General features: G+C 38.2%; 1 protein-coding gene across 2 annotated transcripts in view; it reads left to right on the forward strand.

The window, feature by feature from the left end:
* Window positions 1-25,508, forward strand: part of PRORP (protein only RNase P catalytic subunit) — a 38,498-nt gene extending 12,990 nt beyond the window's left edge. For both annotated transcript variants that reach the window (XM_014249991.2, XM_005520417.3), the window contains exons 5-8: window positions 3,053-3,160; window positions 21,907-22,055; window positions 22,684-22,876; window positions 24,558-25,508. In XM_014249991.2, coding sequence (XP_014105466.1) covers window positions 3,053-3,160; window positions 21,907-22,055; window positions 22,684-22,876; window positions 24,558-24,689 — 582 coding nt within the window. In that variant the 3' untranslated portion in view covers window positions 24,690-25,508. The remainder of the gene's footprint in view (window positions 1-3,052; window positions 3,161-21,906; window positions 22,056-22,683; window positions 22,877-24,557) is intronic.
* Window positions 25,509-25,875: the final 367 nt, after the last annotated feature.

Here is a 25,875-nt window from a genome sequence, read left to right on the forward strand (position 1 = left end):
GCCCACCTACTGGTGAGGGTAATGTTGGAGACACAGCCTTAATCTTGTGGGAGCACTGCCCAGCAATAGCCAGAACACTGGTGTGTTACCCACACCTTTCTAGCTACCAGTGCATCACACACCACTGTGAGGGCTGCTGTGGGGAACGTTAACTCCAGCTCAGCCAGACCCAGCACACTCCTGCAGTGGAAGTCTTTGGGCATTTGTATTATGTCTGGATGAGATGGCCTGCTGCTTATTTCCAGGCTTCACTCTTTTCCTTCCCTGTGTCCAGAGAGGATGAAAAATATGGCAGCTCAAAAACTGTCTCTCAGGGGAGAAGAACTTCTCTGTCATTCTTAATGTATTTTTTTTCTGGAAAAGGAAAGAACACGGTCTTCTGTGTTGCTGGAGAAATATGGATGGTGAGGAGAAAATGAACTGACCCTTGGGATTTTTAGTCTGTCTGAGGCTTTTTATTGGAGTCTTCTGTATTTGGTGACATGAATTAAAATTGGCCATTTGTCTTCTGCACTTTGCTATTAATTCCTAATTATCCTGCCTGAATAAGTCTCCTTGCCACCAGCAAACCTTCTTTCCCTGTTTAGCACAGTTTAGTCATAGAGATGCAAAACAGTTGAGCTGATCTGGGAGGCTGGCAGAGCATGCTGTCTGTCAGGCATCTCATGAGAATGTTAGGAGACATGGACAGGAGGGGATAGTGTGGAAACATGCAGTGACCAAAGGAATGACACAGAAAAAGCTGCAGCATCTCCCCAGCTCCAGCAGTAAATCCCGGAGAGCCAGGAGATGGCTTTCTGAGGAGTTCTGAGCCTATCCTGGTGCCTCTCAGCAGGACCCTTCTGGCAGCCCTGCACCATCTATTCTTCTGGGAGAGGAGAGGGATCCAAGCAGAGTGGGTGGAGGAGTGTGCAGTCCTACTGAATTCCTCTGGTGTTTCCCCAACTCATGATGTAGTATTCCCTGAACAATAGTCTACTCTGCCCATCAGGGAAAACCACCTTTTCAGGAACTGCTCTATAACCAGTGCCACTTAAAATACTACTTGCAAAATTCTCTGCAAAGGACTTGTTTTGCATTGAACTGAGCCCATAAAGACAAGATTACTTGTACAGTTTCCTTCTTAAAAATGTCTTGACTGTAACTATGTTACTTCAAATAATATTGCCATTTGTTAGCATTGAGAAAATAATTCTGTGTTGGAGTGTTTACCACATGTTTCACCTGTTTCCACTTTTTATCTTTTCTATTTTCACTCATCTTTGTCTCAGGGCTTTTCTATCTTACCTTTATTTGGGTTGCATGTCTTTTGCTTCTTGTCATCTCTCCCGCATTTCAGACAGCCATCCAGTATTGCAGTGATGACTCGCCAGATTTTGAACCATGGGGAGGTCCATGGATGGTGTAAGCCCAAAAGCCAGGAATTCATGTTGTTTGGTTTTGCACTTGTTTCTACCTGCTATCCCTGCTGCTGCCTTTCCTAGTGACTTCCTTCTGTGTCTTGCTGTTCCTGCCAGATGGCAATGGGAATTTTTATTCACCTGTGGAAAATACATTGAGATTAGGGCAGGGAGGTGGGGAAAATAATTCACAAGTGCCAACAATTTATTTTTGTTTTAGATGATAATTTCCTTGTCCAGCTTTCTATACTTTCTCAATAGTAACATTTATTTAAGCCATGGAGAAGTGAAAGATCACATAAATGGTGATTGATTCCTAGGGTGCTAGGTTAAGCCCTGTGTTGTCTGTATTCTTATCACTGTGGTTTTGACTGGTACACCTTTGTTCACCTGGAAATTATTCCTGAAATTTTAACAGCTGAGTGACCCATCTTGTCTTATTTGGTTTGTACTCTTAGTACAAGTAACCCTTTTCCTAATATAATTTGTCATAAGCATTCCAGCTGAATTTGATTCATTGTTAGTGCCTGACAGCATGGTATTTTCTGGAAAAATTAATTATTTCTTTAATTTCTTTCTCCAAGGAAGAATTGTCTATTCTGTATATGTTTTTGGGTGCTGAGGCAGTGGTTTTTTATTTAGACATATGTTGCCATATTGCTACATGGAAGAAGGCAAGATTAGAAGAGTACGTCTTGAATCCTTTGCAGAAGGCATGAAATATTAATTGTTTTGAGTTCCTGTGAAAGTTAATTTATAGCCTGGACTGTGAAAGCTCTGTCAGTGATAAATAAATCTTACTTGTTACTATAAAGGTAATTTATGCAACTAGGTCACTGCCCATCAGGATAATGCAGAGTTCTTACTAAAAACAGTCAGAAAGAAAAAGTAGAAATCTTACGCAAGTGTCTGCAAAAAAGCCTACTAAATCTTTCCTCAAAAATCAAGGGAGCAATTCCTGAAGATTTTATTACAGCTTTGTAGTCTGTTCTTCCCTTATGGACTCTCAAACCTAAAGCAGTTGTGGTTTCCTTATGAGGGAAAAACTGGATGTTTTGCTCAATCAGTCCGTTACAGTTCTGACCTTGTAAGAAAGTTCATGGTTTTAGCCTTAAAGCCACGTGTTTCTCACAAATGGAGTACTATCTTTGTAAATGGATGTTTATTTAAATATTGTCTGGCATTCAGAGATTTCATAATTCTTCCAGAGAACCTAAGTATGATCATTATTTTACATTTGGATATGTTAAGAGATATTAGTGAAACTGTCTACTGGATTGTAAAGTTGCTTTGTTCAGCAGCTGCTGTGTGACAATGGCTATAGCATGCATCTTTATAGAATTGTGCAGTTCAGATTGTAATTTTGAAAATCTGGATAACTGTAAAGTTTTGGTTTTCAGTTGTAATGTAATTTTTGGTTGTAATGGTTTTGTTGGACGTATCCAGTCTAAGACTTACGGCTTAAAAGATGGGGTGGGTTTTCTTGATGTGGTTGTTTTAGGAAATAAGCAAGTAATGATGTGAAGTGTAGCCAGCAAAGGAAAAAGGAGACATTTGGGCTTTGTTTCCTTTTTTAATAAAAATTGAATGGAATTTATTTCTGTTAAACTCAACTTATTATTCCCCTGTGTTTATTTATTTATTTATTTCAGGAATTTGAGGCCTTTCAAGCATTTGTGGAAAATCGACTTCCGTTTGATATTGTTATTGATGGACTCAATGTTTCCCACATAAAATCCAGAAGGATGCAGTGTGAAAATGTAAGTGCTGGTTAAATATTCATTAAGTGTTTTGTGTATACTGATTATAAAACTGTGAGTGCCTCATTATTAGTTATCCTCTAGAGAAAATGAGCAAATACTTTGTAGCACATTATAATGAAGTTCAAAAAGTTATCTAGGTTTCACAAATTAAAAATTACTAGTGGGAAGATGGTTCTTCTTATATATTTGCCTGTATTAGCTGTAAAATGTCATACATTTCCTCATGTAGCTGATGTTTATAGTTACAGCTAAGGTATCAATAATAACATTGTTACACAAACACTATGTGATTGTTTAAGTTTTCATAGTAGTAGGGATTTTGGGGAACAGGGTAAATCTGCTGTGTAAAAAAATTATTTTAGTTACAGTGGTAAAAGTTGTCATTAAAATAACCCCTTACTTGGTTCAAACCACATCCTGTACAGATTTAAACATTATTGCACTCCCTATTGATTTGAAACTTGAGTCCTGTTTGACAAGGACAGCTCAAACTGGTTTCAGTTCTTTCCACTTGATTTGTAGAAGAAAAATCCTGCTCCTTTGTCAATACCTAAGTTTGAGAATTCTTGGTGCTCCCTTGTAGCATTTCACTAAGAATTGGCTTAAGGTATTTGGGTTTTTTTGTCAATCAAATTTACTTCAAATTAGGAGTAGCAAAGTAGCTGCTCACACATACTCCAAAGCCAGAATTTAAATTTTCACACTCTCAAAATTAAAATGAATTTATAAATGAGATTGATAATTGATAAAAAAAAGAAGAAATTCACTTTTAGTAATTGCAAGAAATACATTTTTATTGTAAGAATTACTTTAAAGCTATTGTTCAGAAGTAGTGTATATTCTCATATATGTAGATAAAAGTGAGCTAGGGAGGTTAGGTAAACTTGTTGAAAGATGTTTCAGAGTGGCAGTGTAGTTTCATGAGAAGGGTACTTCACTTACTACAAAAATGGAAAAAAAATTCACAAGTTGTTTGGGTGGGATAAGGGAGGAAGTTGTGATTATCTGAAAAGAATTCCAGGCAGAACATAGTGGCACAATGTTTTAACATCTAGAAAGAGATCTGTGCTGCCAAAGATGAGGAAGAGAAATGAATGTCCTTCCTCAGTGCATGCCTTCCCCACTGTGGGTGCTCTAAACAGAATTCTGTATGGCTTGTAGAAACTGGAGGCAATTGAGCAAGGAGCCAACCTGGTTTTGACAGATATTTCAGATATCTCTTTCTGATGAGAAATCTTACTAGGAGGTATTGGCATGCTGAACAGCATAAATTACCTTTGAGTTTCTCCTTAACTTGGGCTGTAATGGAAGGCCTTTGGGATCCATGACTCCAAAGGCTCCAAGAGCTCTAAAGGACTGTGTGGAGGCATCAACTTTTATTATATTATTTCATTTATTTAATATATTATTTCATTTCCATATAGGAACAGGTCAAATTTTTCCTGAATCCCAGCTGTTTCCTGATTAGGAGGATTTTGGGAAGACCTGCCTTTCCTTCCTACACAACAGAACAGTAACTTAGGCTCGCCCCAGCTTATCTCTAGAAGAAGGTTCTCTTAGCTAAAATGTCCTTGTCCTAAGAGTTATGTTGCTGTGAATGATAATTACATTTTGTCATGCAGAAGAAATGTTAGTCATTGGGGTTTCTACCAGTCCTTTGCTGCTCCTTTTTTCTGGATTTTCTGGATATGTGTTTTTGGGAGTATGGAGTCATTAGATGAAAGATTGGAGTTGCCCATTATTTCTGCCATAGAGCTGTAGATACTCAGTGGATGAATAGTACTTGTTTTGGCATGGGAAATGTATATTTGCACTCTAAACAACAAAACAGCTCCTTCATTTCCCAAAAGACCCATGGACTACTAAAGATGAAGAGAGAAAATTTTCCCTGCATTGATCCTCTCAATTAAGTGAGACACTTTTAATTTTTTTTTTAATGCTAGATGTCATTATACAAAGTCACAGTATTAACTATTGAGTTTATAGTTTTTTCCAAGTAGAAACATAGTTTAAATGCACGATCATGCTGGATGCTAGAAGATCTTGTTTTATTTCTTCATGATTCTGAACTTCTGTGTTGTAACATGTCAAAAAAGGACTGTGTCTTTGTTCTTATTTTGGATACTTCTGACAAGAAGCATATATTCTTGTTTTCTGACTCTTTTTATCAAGACTGCTGAAAACAGAAAGAAACCCACAAAGCAGAGTAATCCTTTCTTCTGTCTCCAGACTTCTTTCAGACGAGGGAAGGGAAGGCCACAGTAATCTGTTCATGTGTTGCTTTTCTGGTTAGGGGTGTTGCTGCCAAGTAGTCACCCATCTGTGAATGCTGACCTCCATGAATGCTGTAGTCTGTCCTTTGAGGGCTGACTCTGCCACAAAACTTCCTCTTCTGGAGGCTCCTATCCTCACACCTGTGACAGCCAAATGGGAAATGTGGAGTGGCACATATGGGGCATTTACAGCCTGTCTTATTAAGTTCTTCAGTCTACATGGGGAAACACAGTGCCAAACTGAGCAGATGGAGAGGAGAAATAACATGAGAGAAGTGGGAGGCAGAGCACAAAGGATGGAAAAAGCCAAGAGTGAAAGCTACTGAGGTCAAGCTGGCTGGCTAGGGTAGCATGACAGTCCCATTTTGAAGAAGAGAGGTATGCTGTGACTTCTGCTTGCCTAGAGAGGTAGTAAATGAGCAGTGTTTCTGAGGACCTATGTTAAAGCTGTCCCACCTGTCAAAAGCTAAATTATTTTATGTGTCAAAAAGCTAAATTTGAATTCTCATGTATGGGTCAGTCTGTGTTTTTTTCAAGGGTTCATTACTGCAGTTGTTAGACCCAGTCAGGATATTGTTTTATAGACTTCTCTATTAGAGTGTGTAGTTAGTATGCAGTGTGGTTGAAAGAGAAATGAGATTGTTGCTGTGTTTCTAACACACTCTTAAGTGTTACTATTTGCAAATTATTAGCTTCTTATAAGTCCCTTATGTGATTTAGAGAGAATGGCAAAATAAAGGGTTTTGTTAAACATAGGAGAAAGCCTAAGATTTATGTGACAAAAACATGGTAATTTAAGTGCATTCTGGTCACAAAAAGTACTGTTTAACTTCATGATTGAGCTTCCAGAACTGCAGCTGTTCTGGAACTCTAGCTAACTCTTAGTTATATGATTAAAATAAGAAAACATTGATGAAATATTCCTCTCTGTTTCAGACAGTCTAACATTTGTAATTCCATTTAGCATGCCTTAGACATCTTGCGGAGGGGCTGGGTTGTGTGGCAAGGCACAGGTACCTTGAGGGATGAGAGGAGACAGAAAACAAGCAGAAGTTGAAGGAAACATTTTTACTCATTTAATTCCCAAAGTGTTCTAACATTCTAGAAAGCTAGATATGGGACTTCCCAGGCAATTTCAGTCCTCATAGCCAGCACTTACCAAATCATCATGAATATTATTGACTTGAAAGATCTACTGGAACATCCTGTGACAGTTTCTCTGGTTTATGACACTCTTGATTTGTAAATATAATCCCTAATCGCCTTTTTTTTCAGGTGGGTTTTACTATGGGTCTGTTTCCTGGTAGAAATTATGATCTGGCTGCATCAATTATTCAATTCCTGAATAAAAAAATTTAAAAAATGAGGCAGCATGAAGATTGGAACAAAGATTTTTGGGAATGGTGAGACTATTTGATTTGAAGGCAGTGTACATATAGTGACTGCAAAACTGCAACATCAGACAGCACCTACTTTCAACCCTTTGCTTCCTTACTGTAGCATTTTAAATTAGACATTAAAGTTGACTCCTTATTAAAAGATATTATAGAATTAAAATTATTTCTCCTATATAATTCAGACAATGGAAAAAAAATCCCAAACCTTCTTAAAGTCTAAAATCATTTAGCCTTCTCATCTGCTGCTGTTTAAGGCTGTACCTGATGTGTTTTGCCTGAGTCACTCAGTGTACTGCAAACATGTGGTTTGTAAACAGAGATATCCTTGCAGTTTAACTAAGCAAAGTTGATTCAGGCTGTATCATGACATGTAGTTAATCCTTTCCTCCAGATGTATTTAATTACGTAAATCCTTACCCAACACAATCACATTTGGTACTCTCTGTAGTGCTCTCACCTTTCACTTTGTAAAGGTCAAGAGAGGGAATTTCCACACATTTCTCCTATTAACAAACTGTTGTATAATTCTTAAATGGATGTTTTCCTGTTTATGACAATTTTCTGCAGAAGTATTCCTTGGAAATGAGAGGGAATTCCAGTGCAAGCAGGATATCTAGGCTCTAGAGACAGCTCTTGGCTTGGGGAAGAGGAGTGAAGGCACTTTGCTCTGCTTCAGCTACTTCTGAACTGCGGAGGACCAGGGTGGGAGGTGAGAGAGGGGTGAGGGAGCATGATCTGCAAGAACAGTTTGAAGACTATTTTGCTATTTTTAATTTACAATGAGTTTGATATATTGTAAATTAAGTATGCAGCCAGGCCCTTTTTTTCAGCTGTACCCATCTGGTGTTAGAAGTAACTGAACATATATTTCAAATGTGTGTTGGATCAAAGCTAACTCACAATTCCCTTCTTCAAACAGTTTGGCAGTTGAGGTCAGCTCTGCCCTAACTTTACCCTCTCTAATCTCTGTATTAAACTTAGACATCTAAACAATTGGTAAAATAGTTCCAGATTGAGTTACTCAAGGCTGACAATGCACAAAGGAATAGTTTTTGCTCTTGGCAGATAATTCAAAGTGGTTCCTCCTAAACTTAATCAGCACTTCTATTAATGGACTACATGAGTTTGTGTAATTCTCATATAAATTGCAGTAGGCCTGTACAATAGCTGAGGAAGCCAGATCCTTGCTATTCCACTCCCTTCCCATCCCAATCTGCTGGCAGCAGCCAGCATACCACATCTCTGGCCTGAGGCAGCAGGAAAGGTACCAGAACTGCCCTCCTGCACCTCTCACAGGCTGTCACAAAAAGCCAGGCTGTGACTGCTGTAATTGGGAGTGCTCTGTGGCAGGGGACACCTCATGTTTTGCATCTGTTTCTTGTCTCTTCCAGGGAAAGAGCAGCAGGTTTGTTGAGTGGAGATTGCTCTCTGAATTGGGGAGGGGACTAAGTGAATTTTGCTGTAGTAATAGTTTTATGTAAACATATTAATTTATTTTTCTTTATGTTTAAGATCTAAAATTGTATTTAACAGGAGGATTCAAAGTTTATAACTAATATTATAATTCTGGTTATTCTAGTAGTTCTGTAGTAGTTATTCCTGGACTCCTGGCTACATTAGCAGTAGAGAAAAGAGTGGGTAGAGAGAGGTTGCAGTCTTGAAAGGAAAGCTGATAATGAAAATAATGTTTCATCAAGATAAGGGAGAAAAATAGGACCTAGGGTAGTAGTCTTCAGTAAAGTCGTGAATGGTCCTAAATTTTTGAATGGCTAAATTTTTGAGGAAACCCAACTTCGGCCACAGAATTAAAGAACCTTGATGAATTACGCTTTGTGAGTTCAGCTCAGAACCATTGCTTTGGTATGTACTTCATTCAATTTGCAGGGCTTATTTTCCAAATATAAAGACAATTATCAAGACAAAAAAAAACCTTCAAATTAAGGCAAAATTTTAAAAAGTAAGAAAAAACAAAACCAAGGCATCTATGACTCACAATTCTCTTGGCTTAATAACCCAAATCAATTTTGAAACATAATTTTGCTTCTTTGCAATCTCTGCTTAATGCCTGTAAGTGCTCTATGTTGAAACAAGGAGAGTAAAAAATGTATTGGAGCCTATAGTGTTTGAGACAAATAGTGAATACAACTTTCTCTCCTGAGTACTAGTTACTAAACTGTTTTTGAGGCCATGAAACACACAAAAAAATTAGCTCCTGTGCATACATGTATATATACATATAGCTGACAAATACACATACTGGTATGCTCAGGTTTTTATGTGGTAATCTTTACGAGTCTTCAAGTCAGTCTTAACTGTGCAACATGCATAAAAGATCATCTGTACAGTTATTGAGACAGTGGTACTTTGTACAAAACATTAGCTCTATCATATGAGCTGTCCTACAAAACAAGCAGATATTAATAAATTTGACCCAAAAAAAATCTTCCATGGGAAAGAATTTTTTTCTTCTCTGACTTCTTTGGCAGCATCTGTGATTTGTTCAAGTACTTTACTGTCTGCAAATGAAGCAAGAATGAAGTAGATCCATGAGTCATTCTCTGTTTAGAATCAATACATCCAACAGAGGTCTTATTTGTCATGCTGTGACAGTTCATCAATTCTGCCTCTGACCACCTCTTGTCTTACCACTCAACAAAGCAGTCAGACGTGTTTGTTCATTTGCTCTCAGCCTTCTCCATCTCTTTTTTTTTCCTGCCTTCTAATGGTGGTTCAAGTTTGCATTTCCATTATAACAAAACATTTGTCCTGTTGCTCAAGATTGGAGAGATTTTATCTTTGCAATATGTGTTTCATGCTTTAGACCTGTACTTTCATTTCCTGTAAGTATTCCACAAACTGTAAAGATGAGGATTTTTGGTGTTTTCACTGAAAATCACCTTCACCATCTGTATAACATGATCTTAGAAGAGAAAGAAGTTCAAGCAGTTAGGGGTACTCTTGAAACTTCTCCCATTTATAGTGTTAGAGATTCATGCTTGAAATATTCAGCATTGCATCCATATCTCATCTGGGGGTTCCTTGGGTATTCCAGCAGAAGAACTCAGTTCTTCTCTGAAGACACATCTCAGAGATCAATACCAATCTGCTGAAATCTTCCCCTTCTCCTTCTATATTGGGGCCATCCTAAAATAGCACAGATCAAGCTCAAGAATTTTGGTCACCAGATGCAGAAGAACAAGGCTGTTAAACTTCCCAGGAGAGATGAAGGAGATAGACTCAGTTGCCAGTGAAATCCAGAGGGAAGGCTTGGCCTGCAAGTTCTCCTATCCCTGCAGCTCTTCTGAAACCTAGCAGTTCCTGATTGTGGCTAAAAGAGAAATAAAAGGGCATTTAATATATTCAGCTTTGTATACTTATACACTGTAAGTGAAGATGTGTTGGACATCAGTCTGGCAGAGGTTCCAGAAGTACTCCTACAGCTGGTTGGCATGGATGCCTCTACCAAGGAAATGCCTGCATTGCCTGCGCACCTTGAGCCACCAAGTCTGGCTCTTCCCATAACGGTATGCTCCAATGTCCCTCACTGCTTCTGCCACACTGGGACAGGAGAGTAGGGGGCAGATGAGACATCTTAAGAAGGGAAGCACAAAGTCTGACTGGCTATTTGTGAATACAGGGTAAACTTTTTCAAAAGTTAAAAATTCCCAACATTGTGAAGTGGAGGACGGGAAGCTGACAGGATTCCCTGAATAAATGCCTCATCAGTTGGCTGTAAGCAATTATTCTTCCTTTCAGAGGTTTCCACTCTAGTTTTGCATTTCCTGGTGAGAATAGAGCAGGAGAAATTGATCAAGTTAAATAAATCTGACTATCAGGCAATTAGACAGGTTCTGCCTGTTGCTTTCTCTCAGAGTCAGATTCTTCCTGGTGTTGCCTCCCATTACTGTTGGCAACCTTTTTTTTCTGGCTGTAATACTAATAAAACCCATATGGTTAAATGAATTATCTCTGTTGATTTCTATCTGGTATTTATGATTTTTACCTTTGTATTTGATGATAATAGCAAATAAAAAGTTAATGTAAGTATAGGAGCACCCAAGCATACCTTTTTTTTTAAATGAGTGAATTTGCATTACATCTTTCATAATAAGGTTCTTCTAATCACTAGGAATGTAAGCTTGAAATTCAGCAGGGCAGTGAGCCTGCCTTGATGCATCATTCATGTCCCAGTGAACTCGGTAACTGTAGCACACAGGTTGGTTGTTGTATGTTGTAGAGGAGTGTTGCTAAAATCTATGTGATTAAGTTAAATGAGCATGTCTTCTCAACTGGATCAGTTTCTATCTCGCTGTTTTCACCTGTCCCTTAGAAACCACAACACAGGGGTTTTCTTTGTGCAGCTCAACTGCTTAATAAAATCATGGAATTGTTTTCAGTGTGGCAGTAAGAGGTCAAATTGGAAACCTGGTCTTTAGGGAACTGAGCTGCTTCTTTAGAAGTGATTCTCATATGAAAAGTCTCCATAGTAGTGAGAAGCTATGGGAAGCAGGCCAGAAAATATGAAGGCTGGGTTACTATAGGCCAGTTCTCCGTAAGAATAAATATTTAATTTGAGTGTGAGAAGTGCAGCATAGGTAATCCTCAGGACAATGATTGTGTTCATTCATGTACACATGGACTTATTTATATATTTGAAAAGCAACCAGTTTTGGTTCACGTTTGGCTTTTACATTTAATGTGCTATTTCTAATAAAAGTAGGAAGAAAAACATATTTGAAAGTTGTGTTATCTGAAGGCGAAAAGGGGCAACGTAACAAAAGCCTAAAGTCCATTTGGATTTATTTATGAAGCTATGAAAGCCTGAGTTTTTTGAACAGTATGTTATTCCTAGGGATCTCTACATATTGATATGATGTTTAATGATCCAACAATCCATTAAGGTGCATTTGTTGTTTTTTTTCTAGCTGCATTCTATTTGTAAAGCAGGATTGGAAGAGACATTTATATATAAGTAAATATATTTAAATTGAGATTATTAAATTATTATAACCTGCAATGAAATTTAAAACTGAAGTTAAAGTAATTTTATTTTTTTTTTAAATCTAGACTCATAGGAAATCAAATACAATTGTCCACAGCTTTTAATCTAAACCTCTTCATAAACTGATTGTTTTGTGTTGTCTGGACCATGGAAATAGGAACTCCTATTTGAATCTAGGAGACAATTTCACCAGAATTCAAATTCCATTCTGTGGATGACAATCATGCTGGCAGTATTCTTGCTTAAAACCAATTCACAAGAATTCCTGCTTCAAACTGAACTTCTGAAAAATGGTAGGAACTCTTCTTACCCAAAATACTGTTGCCCATTAGAGGTGACATTCTGTATCAAACACTTCTTAATGCAAACCTCACCTTTTGCCAGTATTGATTTTGTACATCAGATACAGACATGGAAGAGGCTATCCAAATTCTACTTTTTACTTATTTTGTTTAAGGGTACATTTGTGCACTTCTTCCAGATAAGGGAGGGGAAATGAGGCAAGGCAAAAAAACCAAGAGTCAAAATAAAATAGTCCCCATGCTAATTCAGACTTAAACCTTTATCTGTGGTGTTAATCTAAATTAGATCAAATTAGATTAAACTAATATGTTTAGTTGTGTTAATATAAAGAGATCTCATTCAGATACCTGTCACTTCTCTGAGGACTGCTACCAGAACTGTGCCATTAAGCTGGTATTGTACATGCTGAGACTTGTAAACAATTTTGCTGCTTGGTATCCTGTGAGGAACAGGAGTGATGTAGTAACGACACCAGTACCAAGGACATAATAAGGTAACTATGGCTACCTTCGCTGCTGCTGTTCTTCAAGTTTTTAGGAAAGTAACTGTTATACAATAGAAATCTTCACTCCCGTCCTCCAAGAAAAAAGCCTAAATCAAGATCTTGAAAATTAGTACTTGCAAACCATTAGATGAAGAAACAACCTTATAAAGCATCATTTGTGCTGGTGTTCTCATTTTTCTGTACATTCCATAAAATAAACATTCAGATCTTCTATTCTGTAATTATTGTTTTCTAAATATGATCCCCCAAAATTACATTTTAAAATCACTTTGAATGTTTTATCTCTGGCCTTGTAACTGTTTGCCCCATATCATTGTTAGGAAACCTTTTTTTAATGAGAAATTCTTTATTTCGAGTATTTTACATATTTCCTACTAATCTTTACATGCATCTACTGATTTTTCCTTTCCTCACAGAGATTCTAGCTTGTGATGCTGTTTCTTCCTGATTTATTTTTCACCAGTCAGTTCTTTAGTTATCTGAATAGTTCTTTACACAGTTCTAGCTGGAAATATGCACTGAATTAAAGTGAGTCAGAAGCTAAATTATGTAAACATTAGGTACTCTCTTCCAATCAGTTTTATGAAGTATTAATTCCTTATTCTAATTTTTCTGAATAGTTTCTACCATTTCCAGCTAACTATTGTCCTGTCTTTGCACAATGCTTCCTGTAGTGACTGTTAAAACTGGACCTGTGGTTCTGTCATATTGTTGATACCAACATACCTCTTTGATAAATCAGCATAGTGATGCTTATGTCTGTCCTTACTGTCCAGCATTTATCCATTCACCTGCTCTCTCCTATGAGTGGGAAAAAATGAAGCAGTGAGTTGACAGTAACATTTCTTCTGCCTCTAATATTTTGAATTTTTGAGTCTTGAGCTTTCAAGGAGTCAAGTTGACGTGGCTGAGCAAGCTGTGTTCAGTGTGTACCATAAGCTCTCTAACAGCAGCACAAAGCCAGTTCACTTCCACAAGTTCTGCAGCAGTTGTTACTCAGAAGTTGTTCCTGACTTATGTGGATACCAGTGTGGGAAGATCAACCTTACTGATGCCTTCTCTCCTTGTTTATTTCCTAATTGTGTGATACTTTGGTAAACTAGGTAGGGCTTACATTGTACACTTAAAAAAAAAAAATAGTGTAAGTATGATGCAGGTGTTTGTTAGAGCTGTGGTTCTCTGGAGTATCGGCTTCTACACTCAGTGCAAGCTTAAGAAAAGTACAGTGGAATACCTATTTCTTGAATACTACCTATACTACTGATTGATTGATAGGAATTTTCTTCCACCACACCCCTAAGTTGCCACACATTTGAATAAATAAAATGAAGTAGTAGTAAGAGGGTTGCAAGTAATCATAGAGCAGAACCAGGCAGTCTTAATGATGTTGATTTGATGTTGATTTACTATGCTTCTTAAGAGGGATAGCTACCTGGGCTTATCTAACATAAATGTCCCTATGCTGCCTTCATCATCAGAAGTCATGTACATGATGTCCCTGTAAAACGCTGTGCTGTTTAAATCTGTTTATGTGAAATGGCCATAAGTCTCAATAGTGAGAGGAAGTGTCTTAAAGAATGGGAGGGTTTTGACATTTTCTTTTCTAGTTTGTATGTATGTATCTGCATATCATGCCTTAAACAGTGAAATATCTTAACTTTCCATTGAATGGGCATTCCCAAATGGGCTTTCAGAAATTTGAATGCTATAGGTTAGGGATTTCTTTTTTGTCATCCCACCCACTCTCATTTCCACAAGCCTATTTAGTCCACCAGCCTAGTTAACATAACCAGTAATATAAAACACAGTTTTAACCATTTACTATCTGATAAATTTGGTAAACAAAACACTTCTGAAATTATAGTTCTGTCTTGAGCACTGATGTTCAGTCCTGGCTGCTCCAGAGTTCTGTGTCTTTTGCATGGAAATAGACAAAAGAGGGAAAGATGCAACATAAGTTGTGTAAGTCCTCAAAAGTGCTGGCTGATACAGTCATATAGACACCTGGAAACTGTAATTCTGAGTCCCCAAGCCAAAAGTTGCTTTAAAAAATAGAACCTTCTATGAAATAGGGCTGGGGCTTGGGAGTGGCTCTTGTTTGAGTTCTGTTGCCCAAACCTTTCTGGTGCTCATATTTTCATATTCTCAAGCTTGTTTCTCTTGACAAGGGGAAAAAAATGGCTAAATATACAAAGTTTTTCATATAACCAGTTGTTCCCAGGAGGCTGAGCCTTTAGACAAATGGCAAATACCATCCATAATTAATTGGTGGGAGCTGACAGTATTATCTGTTTGTCAAATTGCTGTATCTTTTGAGTAAAAAAACAATACTTCAGATAAAACAGTGGCTTGCCCAGTGTCCAGCTGCTGAGTTTTGCAGACTGCTACTTACATGAAAAGCAACAAAGTACAAAAATTAGATCTTGTGGACTTTAGCTATCATGATGAGCTTTCAGACTTCCACTACCTAGGATCTCCAGGCATGGACACTGCTGGCAGTGTTACTAGTATTAAAATGGCATGAGTCTGCAAGGATGCACAATAATCCTTGTGTGTAAGATAAACAATGCTGACCCACACATTTGACATCAGCTGCATTACATTGCATCAGATTTTTGTTGGTTTTGTAGGAACACTGAGTTTATTGTCCAGGTAAGCCTTGGTCCAACTGAGGCAGTTGAACCTCTGCTTCATGGTACTGGCCGTGCAAGGTGTACTGATGGATATGAAAATCCCCTGGGTTTTTTTCAATCTGGTAAATACCAGTTATGCTCCTAGCAATATTAAACAGATTCCCTCCTAGGTTCCTCCTTGCTGAAAGCCTTGGTTTCGTGATTGGCCCAGGACAGAGAGGTCTGACTCTGACCACGTGGCTGCTCCTCCATCTCAGACCTTCATGCTTCAGTTTGCTTCTGCTAATTTTTGTACTGTTGAGGAAGAACATTTTATATTTTCTCTTTCATATTAAACAAAATTTTCCTCTTTCTGATCTTCACAGAGAAATCACCACTCATTTCAGTAGTGTTTGTTAAAGCATTTATATGTGTGAAGAGCTGCAAAGGTTCTTGTTGAAGCAATCGTTTCCAAAGGCATATAAAAGTTTTGAAGATAACCTCTGTATAATAATCTGTAGCAGGCAACTGGAAAACAGTACTACTGAGAAAAAGCAGAAAGGCATTGTGAAAATTGTGTTATAAACATTTGCTGCATGCTGTACTCTGATGCTTTTTTTCAGCTGCAAAGTTGTTAATTTACTGATGTTTCCTTGGTTATCATATCGTTCTACCTGAATGTCTGTTGTCCTGTGAGCTTAGATATAGTCCTTACATTGAAGTATTTGTGGAACTGTCAAGTTTATTAAAATGTAGGATATCTCTGCAGAAGCATAGGTTTAAGATACCCTAACAGCATCATGCCTGTGCCTGCTCTAACAGTGATTCCCCAGCTTCTGCAGGACCTTTCCTCAAAGGACAAAAGTACTGTCTGGGACTTTTTGAACCACAGATAGGACACAAGGAAAACACTTAACATCAGACTAGGTCAGTCACGCTGTACAGACATCTGCATAGGACAGTGGTGCGAGCTGAAGTGTTACTACCTTTTAAACTGTCAGTTTCAGTCTTACAAAGCTGATTTCAGTCCTGCGCTGAGTTATTTCCTATCTATGGAAAGGATCAGTCAAGCTTGTGCTTTCATTTTCATAGCATCCCATTACCACTGCCACCACCACCACCTAGAGATTATGCTTATGTTTTGGATTTTCGGTACTTAAATATAGTTTCTGACCCACTCTGAAAATCTTGGGACTGGCGCAGCTCCATTGGGCTCACAAATGTTCCTTTTTAATAGATACATTGTTTCTAGTTCATTCCAATGGCTAAATTTTTACGTTGTTTCTAAAACGAAACATGTAAGAGAAACTCCCTTATTTCCTTAAGCCTTTGTATATAGTGTTGTGATAATAGTAGAAAAGCAAGAGTATCAATGCAATTGCAAAGACTGGATTTCCAGTGAAGAAGGCAGACCCCTAAGCCAAGTGGGAACACTGGATTGTGCAGGAGCTCCAGGTGTCTTGGTACACATTTGGTACCAGTCAGTTTGGACCTGGCTGCAAAAGCATTTTCAATCTCTAAATACAAACTTAGTCTGCAAGTAGTACAGCTATCACTGAGCAAACTGAGGCTACCGTACCATCCTCAATCTATATTAAATCAACCTGGGAATCTGCTTCTGTGGTTTAGTTTTTGTGCCCAATCAATAACCTGCCTTTGATTAATAGTGTTGACTGTTAAGAGTAAAGGCTAACATCTAAAAATGAACTGCAAATTTTAATGAATTGTGATAGGGAGTTATGACATATCTCTAGTGAATGTGTCAAGAGAGGATAAGTCAATTCCAGGCGCAGAGTCAATGCAGACAGGTTAAAACATGTTAAACATTGTGTGATTGCTATCATTGAGGTGTGAAGGGCTGTCACTGTTAGGGTTTTGCATGATGATGTGTTACATCAATCTAAATAGTCTTACTGTAACACTGGATACAAATATTCCCAAGAATATTGTTTTGGCATATTCTCAGTATTGCAGAGATCCCTGGTGTTGTAAGGGATAATTCCCAACAGTTAGCTGCTGACTGTCTAAAGAGCAGAAAGTAAACCAGCCTGATTAATCTCAGTGACTGTTACTTACTCATCCATCACTGCTTTCCCTTTGAAGTAGCTACTCTCTTGCTAGTCAGTGACAGATGAACTCCAGAGAGATCAAGAAATGTGTATACTGCCCCTGTATTTAAGAGGACTTGAGACTAATTTACATTGTGTCATCAATAATAATGTAGGGAGTATAAGAAGCATTTGTATTTGGTGCTGTGGTAATGATATTGAATGTGGTTTGGTGAAAAATTACCAGGCTCAGTGGGAAAATCCAACCTTTTTGCAAGCAGCACACATGCTTTCCCTAAGTAACTGGCTGTCCTGTAGGAAAAAACTCTGGCTTCTCATCGTATCTCTCTCCTATGTGTGGGACTAAAGTAAACAGGTTTTTCTTGAGCTTATTGTCTTGATCTACAGTATGGAAAAAGGTAACCAAAAATGGTGAAACTCTTAATTCAAATAAATATACTCATGACAGAAATTCATTTATAGAATCACTGAATGTCCTGAGTTGGAAGGGACCTACAAGGATCATCAAAGTCCCAACTTCTGGTCCTGCGCAGGACACCCCAAGAACTGCACCATGTCCCTGACAGTGCTGTCCAAATGCTTGTTGAACTCTGTCAGGCTTGGTGACATGACCACTTCCCTGGGGAGCCTGTTCCAGTGCTCAACCACCCTCTGGGTTAAGAAGCTTTTCCCAATGTCCAATCTAAACCTCTCCTTACCCAGTTTCAGGCCATTCCCTTGGGTCCTGTCACTGCTCACCAAAGAGATCAGTGCCTGCCCCTCTACTTCCCCCCCCTGCCTCAAGGAAGTTGTAACTGCAGTGAGGTTTCCCCTCAGTCTCCTCCAGGATGAACAGACCAAGTGACCTCTGTGCTGCTCATAGGTCTTCCTGTCCAGCTCCTTCACCGTCTCCATTGCTCTCCTTTGGATGCTATCCAACAGCTTAATGTCTTTTTTATATTATGACACCCAAAACTATAGCCAGGACTCAAGGTGAGGCCACACCAGTGAAGAGTGAAGTGGGACAATCACCTCTTTTGACTGGCTCCAATTGCTGGCTAAACTTTGGAGACAATGATCATGCTCAGCCCTGCCTGACAGTAATGGCAGCTCTGAACCTGTGGTCTGTGTTGGGGTTTCTTCTGCAGTTTCACAGCTTTGTTTGGGTGGGAGGCAGCACTAACAACAGGTGAAAATAACAATAATAGAGCAGTTTGTTGCTCTTATTAGCAGATAACCTGCAGGTGAGTTTTGCTTTTAAATGGCAGTTAGTGAACCCAAATGTTTAAGCAATGTCAAACATGATTTATTCATAAAAAATGTGATTTAAATATTTTTGGTGATTACTTCTTCATGCTATGTATGTATACAGGTGAGTCACATTTTGCTGAATCACTGAGTGGTGTGCCTCCCAGCAGCAGTGTGTAGGGATTTCCCATTTCACAAGTGGGAATCTACCAGTAGTACCTAATGAGAAAGGCTGTCCTACCTCAAGCTAACTTTTGAAACCGGGGACACATGTCACAGCATGATCTTGTGATCAGAAAGGGACTGGCAGTGAAGTCTTAGGAAATCTGTATCCTGCTCTGCTCATAGTTCCTTGTATGAGTTAGAGTAATTAATCTATCTTCCTTGTGCTCCATTATACACTCATGCAACTTCTGGAAATAGTAGATTAATAAAATACCCTTGACTTTTTAAATGAGAGATCACTACTGCTGTTTCTGTATTAATACCATTACGTTCAGTTAGTTTCCTCTGTGACTGAAACAAGTGTTAGTGTGTCTCACATCTTCCTTTCTTGAGAAGCAGCTAGGCATCAGGGTAGACTCACTCAGGAAACCCCCCATGTAAGTTCTGTGACTCCTTGTAGTCCACCTCCATTAAGTGCCCAAACCTAAAGTGAGAGAAAGGGTTTTTTAGTAAAGTTGTGTCAGATAAGGAGGGTGTGCAGAACAAAGTTATTTTTATCTTATGAAAACAAAAATAATTTCTATATTCTGTATTTTACTTATTATGTAAGTTAGGTAATCTCTGTTAAGTAGAGATGGGGCAGTGGGTTGTTATGGATGCTAAATGTGGGAAAGCAGGCAGGGAGCACAGTGTCTGTGGGAAACCAAGTCACATAACTTTCACAGACTGGCCTGAGAAGTGTGGCCTGGGAAATCATAAGTAGGAATCAAAACAATCCTTAGAGATAGAAGACAACCTTGCAGGTGTTGTTTGTCACCTTGTTTTCTTGCAAGAGAAGGTCAAGGGGTGTTGTTCCCGACTGACCAATGATGGTGATGTAATGACCAATGAGAGTTTTACCTTTTCGGACCTTCTCGGACCTGTCTATAAAAGATCTGGAACAGTAAAACTTGCTCACTTGTGCAACCCAGAAGAGAGTCCATGTCGTGTTTCGCCATTCCCAATATAGAGCAACAGGTTGTTATGTAAGCAGGAGTTTCAAAATTTTAAAATGCTGACTCTCTTTAATTTTACTACATTTTAAGCCTGGTTTTTCCATTGCTGTAGCAATTTATACCAACCTCTCAATTTTCTCCCAGAAGCACTTCACACTAGGAAACCTCATATGTTAATAATATGGACAAGAAAGTCCATGTGACTAATAGGTACAAAGTGCCACTAGTTATAACCTCCAGAAAGGCATTAGGCAACATTAGGCAAAAAGAAAAAGCATTTTCATTTGGAATTTGTAAGGGTTTGCTAAAGTTATTAATGGCTATTATTTCTTCACTGTTGACTTCAGCACATGAAAATGTCTGCAGATGCAGTAGCTACATTCCTAACTTTTATTAGCTTTAGTGGACTCAGATTACCCAACTTAATTCTCCTTTGGTATTTGAATCCAGCTATTTGCAGGACTGCTTCAGTGCATGAGAAGTTATTGCATTTGGTCTTCTCCCGCTCACATTATGCTTTGTTTGTTTTAATGAGGGAAAAGTAGATTGTACACATGTAGCCATTACCCAGTGTGATCTCCTGGAAGCAGGAAGTCAGTTGCAATAGGTACTGTTAGGCATTTGTGCTTTTCATTAGCACCAAGCTCCTATATCTGTATGAAAACAGAGCCTTTAATCCCTCAGAATCAATACTGGCAACAGCAACTTATAGCTCAGCAGTTAAAATTAATGTTGAAAATCTTCTGGCTTCGTCTCTCAGATCTCAGATCCAGATTCATGGCATAGCTAATTTGAGCCATCTGCAGGTCCTTTCCTGTGAAGGACAGTTCCACACTTCCTGTCCTCACGACCTCCAGCAATGTGTTCCTATCAGTCACTGAACCTTTGACTCAAGTCAGTCTGTTGGGTTGCCGCAAGCTCAACCCTACAAAAAAGTCTTTTGTTGGATCAGTGAGCTTGTGTGTAGTTGTGATACAGATCTGATACAACAGAAGTAGTGAGATTGTACAGCTTGAGAGAAGACTGAATGGGGCCACTCCTTCCTCCTGGTACTTGCAGGTAAACGAAACTAAATGCATTGTAAAAAGGCACACAAGAGTTATATGAACAATTCTTTCTAGCTTCTGAATCAAAAACAAATGATACCAAAAAATGAGAAGGATCACAAATAGGAGGAAAGGTGGGGAAAGAGCAAGAGAAGGAAAAGGGCAATTGAAGATATTAAAGAGAGAAAAAGTAACAAGGAAGAGGGAAGTAGCTAGAAAAGCAGGAAGGATTAAAGAATTTTCAAGCGATTGTATGTTGGCAAATAGTGGCAGCGAATGCAGGTAAAAATTAGGTAATACCATTCCCTGGTGATTGATACATACTGTCCTTGTCTTTCAAATATGATAGATGCATCAACCTCAAGAAACAATTCTTCTGTTTTTCTGTGTCAAACTGAAATGTCATTGTTTTGTGAGCAGTCCACAGTAATAACCTGGATGCTGAAAGCCAGAACCTTTGTCCTCCCTGAGCTCGGTCTGGGTGAAGCAGGGAGGGAAAGTCCCAGGCACAAGTGCCTCTCCTAGAAGCACTTATTGCAGAACAGGCACAGCCCTAAGAGATGCTGAAAAATCCCTCTGAAGTGAGTTTACCACCTCAGTATGTTGGTGCACAAGTGGATGGCTAGTCCATATGTGGTTTCCATAAAACCTTATTCCCGAAGTCATGGATTTCCATGACCTGCTGCTCACCGCCTCCCCATAGGGCCGCCTGGGCCGTGCAGGTCTCCAGCTCCAGCAGGTGGGGCAGGAGAGGGCTGTGCTCAGGGCTGCTGGTGCTTCATGGTCAGAAGTGGGTATCACTTAAATCCCAGCGTGATTCACTTCCCTCTGACTTGGAACTCCTGACATCTCCATAAAGCTCTGCCTGAGGTCATTCATGTCATTTGAACTGCAAGAGCTGGAGTATTAAAAGCACTATATTTTCTGTGTGGTTGAGGGCAGCTTCCTTCAATGAATTGGCTTGTTGTTTCTTTTTTTTCTTTGTGATTAGGGAATTAAATTAGTTATCTGCTTAATTCACATTGCAGTTAAGAACTATAAAACAAGAGTTGTCTAGAAGTCCTTCTAGGTGAGACACACATGAAAGTATTCCCTGTCACTCTGTTTTTACAGCTAAGAAAATCTTTGGGTTTGCTTTGTTTTCTGTAGCTGTTTGATGCTGTCAACTGCCTGGCAAAAGAGAATGCCCGGTTGCTTGTGCTGGGCCGCAAACATATGCTGATGAACTCTTCAAATTGGAAAAGAGAAGTTATGAAGGAGATGCAGAATAAGGCAGACTTCTTCTTTGCTGAAAATATGTAAGTTGAAGAAAATGGCTCAATATAATAAAGACCAACACCTGATTTATGTGCATTTTGCTCTAGTTTTTAGTACCATTACTAGTATCTCTGTCTGTGTGTGTGAAAAGAAACATATCCTTTGCTATACTTGCTTCAAAAGTACATAAAAAGTTGCATTATGAAGATTTCCATCACTTAGAATCATATTGACAGCTGTATGGTTTATTAGGATTTATGACTGATAAAACCAGTGCCAAGAGCACAGTGCCCTGAACTTAAAAGAATTTCTGATAGCATCAGTGTGCAGTTGTGGTCTGCTCCTGTGTGGGGGTACACCGTTGAGTTTTAGCAGTTTTGTTCCACGTAACACAGTATTGTTAAACTTTGTGGCAGGAGATTATATTGTTCCATTATCAGATTGTGATAAGAGGAAAAGAAGTGCTCTAAGTAGCATGCAATTAATTTTTATTGCACTCTAGCTTTTGGTTCCCTGTGGTAAGCAATTTTTTATTTTACAGGGAACTAGAGTAGTGGTGGGAATTTTCGGTGTTGCTGATGAATAAATCTTGATCAGCATTTGAATCACTTCCTGCAACTACTTACTGCCTTGTGAATGATGTCTGTCTTTTCCATTTGTTTTGTGAAGCTCTGAAGATGATGCCTTCTTGTTATATGCCACTCTTCGATCAGGCAAGCATTGCAGGTTTGTTACTAGAGACTTCCTGCGGGATCACAAGGCTTGTCTCTCTGACAGTCTGACACGTCATCTGTTCCGTAAGTGGCAGCGTGGGCACCAGATAGTGTTCTCTTCTGCAGAAGGAGGGAGTATAAATTTTTTGGTAAGTTTTCCCGCTGCAGTCAGAAAACACACAGAGCAGATTCATTGAAGATACATTATTTCAAACTCTGGAAGCCAAAATATCTTGTCTTAAGAAATGGACTTGTACCAATGCGCTTAAAACTCCCATGTTAACTGAAAATTCATTGGATTTACAAAGCATGCCACAAACAAGAAAACTGTAAGAGACCCAAGAAATGCTACCTAAATGTTTAAAATGTAAATAAAAGTTTATGTATATAAATCTTTCCATTGCTGGCAACTCTAACCATTACTGGCCTCAGTAAAACCTGAGTGTCAATGTTTCAATTTATTTTAAACTTTGAAATCCCTTATTCTCCTCCGCAGCACTATTATAAAATATCTAATGCTTCTAATTTTACCATAGAATTTCTTTTATCTTTATTTTAAAGAAGCAGAAAAATACAGGTATTTCAGTATTCACTGTAATAGTACCTAACATAGGTGTAAAGTTTCATGAGGGAAAGCCCTCAACAGTCAGGTTTAGAGTTAGTATTCAGCTGAAGAAATTGCAGTAATGTCATGTTATGTCAGAATACTGCTGTTATTGTCTAGGAGATATGTATCCTTGTGGACAGTACATAAACAGGAATGCAGCTGTTTGAAGATTTTTCTAGGGAAAAATTAATCATGTGACATTCTATATGCAGGTTTTTTGTTACCTGGTCTGTCTGTATTATTGCCTGCTTAAAGGAATTCTGCATCTATGCAGATTAATTTTCTTCCTTCTCTGGTAAAAATTGTAAAATAATATTTGTGATTACAAACAGAGATACCAGTTTGTAAGAATGACAGCCTTTCATTCTTTGTCACCATATATACATTTTTTCTTATGGAGCCAAATAATGAATAGTGGGTTACTTGAGTAACACAGCTTTAGCTACACCTTGTTTCTTTCTTTTGTACAAAGGGACTGCTAATTTTCACATGTTAATTCCCATACAAGTGATTTGGGTGATTGCTGTTTTAGGTTATTCTGGAAGCTACCACAGGAAAGCAGACTTCCAAGACTATACATATAGCATGATAGTATGTCCTGAGAACCATAATTACCAGCCAGTAGTGTTTCCTTTGTATTTGCCTTATATATGTTGAATTAGTATGCCTGCAACATAATAGACCTGACAATTTGTTTATTCTATTTGTTCAACCACATGCTTCTGAAAGTGCTAGTGATAAACCCTTTTCTTACATCTCCTATTCTTCTCCTTGGGACAGCAAGTCAGTTCTGTAAAGACAGAGACTGGGAGAAAAAATACAAGATGTCACTAATGTCATTAAATCTTATGTTCAAGACTATAAACTTCACATCCTGAGTAATTCCCATATGATTTCATTTAACTGAACCGAACAACAATAATTTTGCCATTTCTAGTAATTGAGTGCATTATGCTGAAATCATTATTATCTGGTGCTGATTGAAGACAGCATTTATAATGACTCCTAGATCACAAAATACTAGAAGATACTTTCGTTTTTCCTCCAGTACTAAAATTTAGGATTTATTTTGTATAAGAAAACAAAATGAGTTGTTAAGAGATAAAACTGTGGACAATTCTAAGGTAAGCATTGGAAGTCATAACTACCTGTAATTGATATTTTAGTAATATGTTGTATATAGTCTAAAAAAAAAAAGTTTTTCCTCTGTTTTTTCTCAACAGCCTGCTTTACATTACGACTGTGTGGTACAGACTACAGGTGATACATGGCATATTCCCTATAAAGATGTTTATGAGGAAAAATATTCATATCAAGTACCAAGAAAATGGCTCTGCATTCAACAGAAATTATGAAGAATGTAACTGGACAAGCTGAAGCTGCCTTTCTTGTAATCACTGTTGCTGGCTAGGAGAACTCAGCAGGACAATTATGGGATTAATGTGTGAGTTGTGTAACTGAAGAAAACTGAGTGACTGCTTTTGCCAAAATCATTCCTGCATACATCTCTTAACATCAGTGGTGGTCCAGTGAAGGTGAATTAGGTCCATTATTTCCATTTTTACTGGCAGTTTTCATAATTTGAATTAAAACTTGATTTTTCCTGTTGGAATTATTGTTTGGGCATTTTTATCTTTTATTTTTTTCTCAAGCTTTTCATCTACACTGAAATATATAAACTGTGCGTTGAAGAAATTAAGCAAGACTTGCAAAGTACCTTCAGAGTTTGTGGTGCTGACCTTGTGCAAGAGTGTTGCACAATGTCTGCCTCTATTCAGTGGAGCTAAGGGGGACAAATGGTACATTTACCATTTTCCAGACACACACAGAACTAAGACTTCCTCACTGTAATTAGAATTTGTTTGATCTCATAGAATGCAAGAGATTGGTTAGAAGAACACATAGCAATCATTTGTTTGGAAGAATAAGGAAACAACCAGTGGAATGTTTTGTGGCTCTTTCACACTCCTAAATTTGCCCTTTCTGACAGGATTTGGCATCACTACAATAGTTTGCTGATGGAAGTGCATGGACTTTTTAAATGAAAATGGATAGACAGAAATTCTTAAAGACAATAATAGGACAAAATTGATTCTTGTACATTTCTATAAAATCTATCCGGAGTTATAAAGAAAAAAAAATGGTATTAATTACAGAAAAAGTGTTTTAAGTTATTTGTGTGTGTGTGTGATAAATGTGTTTGTTTATTGCACTTAAAATTTTAATGCAAACATTTCTCCCCCCAAAACATAGAAATGCCACATAAATATCAGATGAATTATCCTATACTTGTCACATTTGTCTCGTACAAAAATCCTGTTTGAAACTGAGATGAAACATGAAAATCTTTTTGTATAGAACTTGCAGTTCTGAGTTCTTTCAGGGCCCCATGGCAAACTCCCTCAGGACTCAGCATTCAAGCATGTTCCTGCTATTTTTTCTCCAGGACAGTCCTGATACATATTCTAGTTCTTGTATCAGTTTGTAAACCATCAGGTGTGATTTACATACAGTCATGTCCTTCAGGTACTGTGCAGAAAG

Source organism: Pseudopodoces humilis, chromosome 7 (genome assembly GCF_049639895.1).
Source record: "Pseudopodoces humilis isolate 2021_Gansu_Grassland_sample_001 chromosome 7, ASM4963989v1, whole genome shotgun sequence".
In the NCBI taxonomy this organism is placed as follows: Eukaryota; Metazoa; Chordata; class Aves; order Passeriformes; family Paridae; genus Pseudopodoces; species Pseudopodoces humilis.